The following is a 6,523-nucleotide window of genomic DNA, read 5'->3' on the forward strand; positions in this document are numbered from 1 at the left end:
TCAGCACAACGAAAATAAACTCCACCTAAACTTAGTTCATATCTGACCCAGAGAGACTGCAGGTCATAACTTCTTACCTGAAGTTCAGTTCACCTGACACTCGGACTGGCGGCTGCCTCGGGGCTCTCCTCCTGCCTCCCCTTCCCTCATCCACCTGCTGCCTCTGTGGAAGCCCCGCCATAGCCACCACCAAACAACGGAGTTATTTCTACACATCGACCTGCATCTGGCCAATCCACCACCTCTCATTGTTCATGCCGTTACAAAAAAAATAAAAAATAAGTCAAATAAGCCCGATGGCCAGTCCAGCGATGTTAACCTGCAACCAAATCTGCAGCTCCATACAGCAATGTTACGACTTAGATTACATCTTATAACTCATAACTCTTATGTTAGCTGCCCTCTGTAGCATACTGTCTGAAATATTCCACGGCTGCAATAATTCTTTAAGTGTTATTTTTTCCTTGGTATTCTAATTTCGCCGAAGTTTACTAAACTCAACAAACTTAATATTACTTACCGGGACATTTATTCTGTCCTCATTTTCTTTCACCGAAAAATTGTTTCCTGCGGTGCCGTCTTTCGTGCTTGGCTCTCCTACCTTTGCTAACGTGATGCACATAGCGCAGAAGCCGATGCTGCATTCACTTACACTCGGATATCTGAGCTTCACCGTGAAAACATAATCGGACATTTGATATTTGATTGAATTTTATTGTTTTGCCTTTGGGGTGGCACCTGGGGTGGCCAGTCTGGTTGGGGGGTGGCCTGTGCCCCCCCCAGGCCACCCCGCTGGACACGCCATTGACCATAGCCAAAGAAAGCTCGTTTATGACCAGCATCATGTAAATAAGCGCTCTGTAGAACCATCGCTCCATCCTCCAATCCAGCAGGTGGCGTCAGCGTGCCCGCAGGGTGAACGTCAGCCACAAACGAAGCCGAAGAAAACGTTAGCGTCATTTCCTGGTTGCTGTGCGACAAGCAACTGTAAAACTCGAAGCTCTGAACGCGGTCCTCTGTCATATAAATCTGCGAATGGTCTCTGCGTGAGGCGAGCGGCTTTTCCCGGTGAGTGAGAGATTGAGCGTGAGGTCCGGAGCGCGCACAATGAATAAAAAGGGCTCTGAGAAAACACGCCATGTGGTAGCCTGGCTTAACAAAGCGGAGTGGGATCAGGTTCGGGACTACCTTTACTCGATGGACTCCTCTCTGCAGAGGTTTGCGTTAGAGAGGATATCGGCTTGGAGGGCCAGGTGCGCTGATAGTTTGCCCGTGGCCGTGGACTGCACAGCAGACCTCGTGCGCTGCCAGGTGCGGGACCGGTCCGGACAGCTTACCGGAGATGACTTGACCCTGATGTACGGGACGGCCCTGATAAGATTTATTAATCTTTTCACGGACCGCCAGCCGGGGAGAAAGGCCTGGTCGCGGAGGCAACTGGCTGGAAACTTGAACATCCCCGAGTGGATGGTGGATCTGAGGCACGAAATCACGCATGGGACTCTTCCTTCTTTGAAATGGTGCCGAAAGGGATGTAAGGTGGCCCTGGAGTGGCTCCAGCAGGAGTTTTGGTCCAGACAGCTGGGAGGAGGCCCCGATGAGCAGCTCGTTGCCAGGCAGAAAGAAGTGGATGCCTGCAGAAACGCTCGGGAGCTGCTGATCTCTTTTCAGAAGGACCAGTACCAAGCTTTTGATGATGGGTCTCCTGAAGACAAGGGGAAGAGCTTGTGGCAGGCCCCCTTAGCAGACATGAGTTCGTTGCTGGGTGAGATCAAGCAGTTTGCACTGGGGTCCAGGGAGCTGTTGATTGATGTGCCGCTGGAAGACGGTTTTCTTGTTCCTACCATGGAGCAGCTGGAAGCATTAGGCTGTGCAACATCTGACAGTGCCAGTCCCACTGAGCCCAGAGTCCCACAAACCTTCCTGCGCTTTTGGCTGCCCCTGCTAAAGATGCTTAACTCTTCGTCTTTCATTCACCTCTTCCTGGAGAAGCTCTTTGTGGAACTGAAGCTGCTCAGCAAAGAGCCCAACGGTCACAGGTGTTTCTATATTTCTGCATGGATTTCAGAAGTCTTCCTCTGCAACAACAACAAAATTGAATATCATTTTGAGACAAGGTTGCAGAAGAAAGCCAGAATGAAGGACAGGATTTTCATCGACCGCATCAAGCTGAGGTGGCAGCAGCTTCTCTCTGCATGTCTGGATGCCCCCTGCATCAGCACACCTCACCTGATCCAGCTAGTCCTGGATGACATGGAGCATCCCCCCCCTCAGGAAACCAGAGAGAAGCTGTTCCAGCTCTGCTCCATCTACACACAGACAGAGCGCTCAGAGGCCAGCACACCTCTGCAGCAGCAGCAGCCCATATATACTGTGAGTATGCTGCTGGACCAGATGCAACACTCCTCACCGATGGACTCGGAGAGAAGTGAGGAGCGCGAATGGGCAGACGTGCAGGCTGAAAGAGCACTTGCCCTCAGAGGTTCTCCGTGGCAGGTGTGCACTGATAATGTCACATGGAAGAACTATGCCCTTGGTAAAGTTCCTGGACAGTCGGACGACCCGTCGTGCCTCATGGTGGACAATTATTCGATAATGACTGTGTTTGACCAGCCATTGGAGCTGGAGAGCAGCATCCCCGGGGCCTCGCCTCCAGCCCGGCCAGCTGAGGGCCTCCTCTGGAGCAACAGCGAGCTCAACAAACTGAAATGTGGACTGAAGCTTTTTTAAGTTACTTGTGTTATTTTTGTTACTTGTGTTATTTTTTGTTTTATGTTAAGCACAAGATTGTTGTTGTTGTTGTCATTCCAGCCTCCGCTGACTCTTGTTGTGCTAGAAGCAGTTTTGAAGCAAAAATACAATATTCAGAAGACAAAATGTTGTGGAATTTTAACCATGAGCACAGTGCAGGTTCAGCAGTTGTGATTGTTTCTGTCCAGTCGAGCTCGTTAACTAAACATGTTGGCAGAAGCAGAAATAAAACTTTCAGAAGACAAAATGTTCTGATTTAAAGAAGGACCAAAGGAAGGAAAGCATAGGTTTTGATTAAGTCTGATAAACTAGAATTATAATTTATTGTTACATTAAAAGGAGCAAAATGAAATAAAAAGGCTATATCAAAAACAGGTTATAACATAGGAAATGTGAGGTTTTAAAATGAAGTTAGTGTCAGCGTTTTAAGAGAGTGGTAAAATGATGAGTAACGTTGAAGAATATATATAAATACAAGTCTATAAGTCAAGAACATAATTAGGATAAGGCTTTTGATTAAAGAGTCCCAACTATGATAAGTTAGGGAGATGCAGGAAAAGGTGTTTTGTTTCCTTTGCAGAAGATCTCGGCGACCACAGGGGGTGAGGATCCTGGAGGCCCGAGGCCGGATGGACCACAAGAGAGGGTCAGAGCGAGGACACAATGTATTGCGACCTCTGGTGTACCAGAGGTCGAGAGAGGGAGTGTGGAGCAGGGAAATTATTTTACTGCTATTGTTAAATAATCGTCATCGTCACCATTGCATTAATAATATAATCTGCAGCATTGATATTGCATTCAGAGGTTTAAACAGTGTGTGTCTTTCAGAAAGACTAAGTTGCAGAAAGTTTGCATTAATGAAAGCAGAGTCTAAGTTATTCTGAGGAGCAGGTTAGACGAGGCTATTTGATGAGCCTCTGGTCTGGTGGAAGGTCAGAAGTGCAACGGGTGAGATGAGAGAGCATTTGAGGACGACATATACACACACACACTTAGTTAGAGAGAATCATTTATAGGTGAGAGGTTAGTTATGTTTACTCGCAACTGTGAAAGAGGAACAGTTTCTTGTTGTCTCGGCAAGAAAGAGGAAATACCTGGTGTGAATACGTATGAATGGACGGTGACTGGACGGACGAACTGAACTAAGGTTGGACCAACTGGACACTGAGGTAAAGACTGGACTAAGGCTAAGCACATGACTGATGACTGTTCTGTTTTAAGTTCATTTTCATGACATAGATTGGATCATGAGTGGGGAAAACTGAGCATTTTTAGTTTTGTACATTATTTTGACACATGAAATGTGTCAAAATAAAGGGGGGATTTAAGGTTTAAGTTGAAATGGGTTTAGGATCATTTTAGGACTTTTGGGGTGTTTGATGATTTAGATATGGTAAAACTGAGGCAGACATTGTTATTTTCATGTTTAAGTTGAAGGATTAAAATGAACTGAATCCTGGTTAGAAGATAAACTCTTTACACACATAAAGAGCATTTAGATTAGGGCTGAACGATATATCGCATTTGCGATAATATCGCGACATGATCAAGTGCAATTTTCTAACCGCAAAGGCTGCGATTATACTGCGATTATATTATACAATTCATGGGCTGCATCCTCCTGAGGCCGCATTTGTAGACCGATTACGTCACAGCGACGCGCCGAAGGCTGTCCAAATTACTACCATATCCCAGAATTCATAGCGCGGCCCAGCCAAACTCCAGTTTCCAGCAATGGCGGCCGCTACTAAGTTTTAAAATTACTCATACTAATCTTTCTGGGTCACAAAATAAACTTTTAACATATTTTCAGGCGAGAAAGTAGTTGTGTAAACATCAAATATCTGCTCGGTTTATCAAGATATCCCATATTTGCAAAAGTGCTTCGACGTTTTCAGAAGCGTCTGCTACCCACCAGCTCGACAGCTAGCCGGGAGCTCGAGGGTTACTGATGCGGCCGAGAACGGCACAACTCCCGGCACATCATTTTCAGATCACCGCGGAGTTTCGCTGCTCGGGTTAAACGTAATATATAAGTCACTTAGACAACCTAAAAATGTTATTGTTGGGCTTTTTTCAGTGTTTTGTTTGTTCGTGAGTAAATCGGTTTGGCTGAGATTAAAGTTATTAGATTAGATAAAATAAAACTTTATTAATCCCCCGGGTGGGTTCCTCCTTGGTTTTCACACAGCTGACTAAACGTCAAACAGAAAACTTATTAAACAGAAGTATGAGACAGTCGAGAATTTACACCAGTGTCTGGTTATATTTTAGATAGCAAGAAGCAGACGGCCGAGTTTATTAAACTCCACCGAGACAGCGGTGACGCTAATCAGAACTAGCCTTCTGATTAGCTAATCAGAACTAGACCGTCCAATTTCACGCCTTTAAACTTTAAAGGCGTGTTTGTGTGTGTGTTTATACAATTGCTATTATGTTTGCACTTTATGTGTAATGTTACTGACTGCAGAGATCAGTAAGATGTGTGTATTTTTTATTTATTAGTTTTATTTATTTAATATTATTTTTTAATTGAATGACTGTCTAGTAGTTCACAGATGTCGAAAAACTGAGTGTGGTAAAGCCACTGATTTTTTTTATGTATATTTCTGCAATCTGCACATTGTACTGACTTTCATTTTAATGTTTACACCAGGGTTCCTTGTCAGCACTTTATGCTCAGATGTTTGTAAGCTAAAAATAAACTATTGTGTATGTTCAAATATACTGTTGTGATTGAAGAAGTTAAATAAAAATGTCAGTCATCAATTCATGCATCACCTCATGTCATCATAACAGAGGTCTGTCTTCCAGGAAAGAACAGTTTAAAATTAATGTAATATAGTATTGGCCATACTATATGATGTATTGCTTGTCTTTGTTTAATAATACAGAAGACAAAGACCTTAAAAAATAATCGCATATCGCATCGCAATATTGGGGCAAAAAATCGCAATTAGATTATTTTCCATAATCGTTCAGCCCTAATTTAGATTAAGTAAAGTTAATATAAAGGATAGAGCCCAGAACATGATATCTTGAACCAACTTTGAATAATTAAGGGAACATTAGATGAACACAGTAGATTAGTGAGGTGTACCAGAGAGAGGCTTTTTGTTTTCTATCCTTTACAGGAGAACATTCCAGTAACACAGCGACCACAGGGGTGGCAAGAATCTCCAGTTTCGCAAACAGGTCACATCTGGATTACACGCTGTGGACAGGGCGACCCCGGAGGCAAAGGTGGTGTGGCTGAAGGTGCTCAAACGCAAGTGGAAGGAGCCACGCTGGACTGGTCCATACGAGGTCGTTGCCAGGACAACTACAGCAGTCCAACTGAAAGGGAAGGGCGACACCTGGTATCACTGGTCGCAGTGTGCACCAGCACATGAGAGCTTGGTTGAGGAAGAGGCTTCAACCAACACAGGTGTCAACAAACAGAGGCAGAATAAACCCTCTCACCTGTGCAACAGGCCATTCAGTAGTCCACCTGGAAGGCTGAAGAAAGAAGAGCAGCAGCGGAGAAGGTCGTCACGCCATCAGAAAGGGGCAGTGATAAGTTAAAGGCTCCACAAAGAGGGGAGTTTCAGTCCAGAATCTAAAATCTATATAACAAGTCTAGAATACAAAGTTTATATAACATGATGCAAACAACCGAATCAGAGACACGTAATGGGAAGAAACGTATTAAAATGTTCCTTACAACTACATGTGTATTATATGCGATAATAGTAACCATGGCTCTGTTGTCTTTTGTCTGTATTTTGCAAGG

General features: G+C 44.5%; 1 protein-coding gene across 2 annotated transcripts; it reads left to right on the plus strand.

The window, feature by feature from the left end:
* Positions 1-1,022: 1,022 nt before the first annotated feature.
* LOC146696258 (ribosomal biogenesis protein LAS1L-like) lies at positions 1,023-5,689 on the plus strand. 2 transcript variants are annotated; one of them, XM_085474352.1, is made up of 2 exons: positions 1,023-2,498; positions 2,629-5,689. In XM_085474352.1, the coding sequence occupies exons 1-2, from the start codon at positions 1,108-1,110 to the stop codon at positions 2,705-2,707; spliced, it is 1,470 nt and encodes a 489-aa protein (XP_085330478.1). In that variant the 5' UTR covers positions 1,023-1,107; the 3' UTR covers positions 2,708-5,689. The 2 variants fall into 2 exon arrangements, with proteins under 2 accessions (XP_085330478.1, XP_085330477.1); XM_085474351.1 differs by having other exon boundaries at positions 1,023-5,689.
* Positions 5,690-6,523: the final 834 nt, after the last annotated feature.

The sequence above is a fragment of the Copadichromis virginalis genome, linkage group LG12 (assembly GCF_057382275.1).
Source record: "Copadichromis virginalis isolate Kocher_CV1m ecotype Utaka linkage group LG12, C_Virginalis_male_GT1.1, whole genome shotgun sequence".
NCBI classification, from domain to species: Eukaryota; Metazoa; Chordata; class Actinopteri; order Cichliformes; family Cichlidae; genus Copadichromis; species Copadichromis virginalis.

What these genes read in the sequence shown, in the direction of transcription:
- LOC146696258 (XM_085474351.1), top strand. Translation starts at nt 1,108, where the DNA reads ATGAATAAAAAGGGCTCTGAGAAAACACGCCATGTGGTAGCCTGGCTT.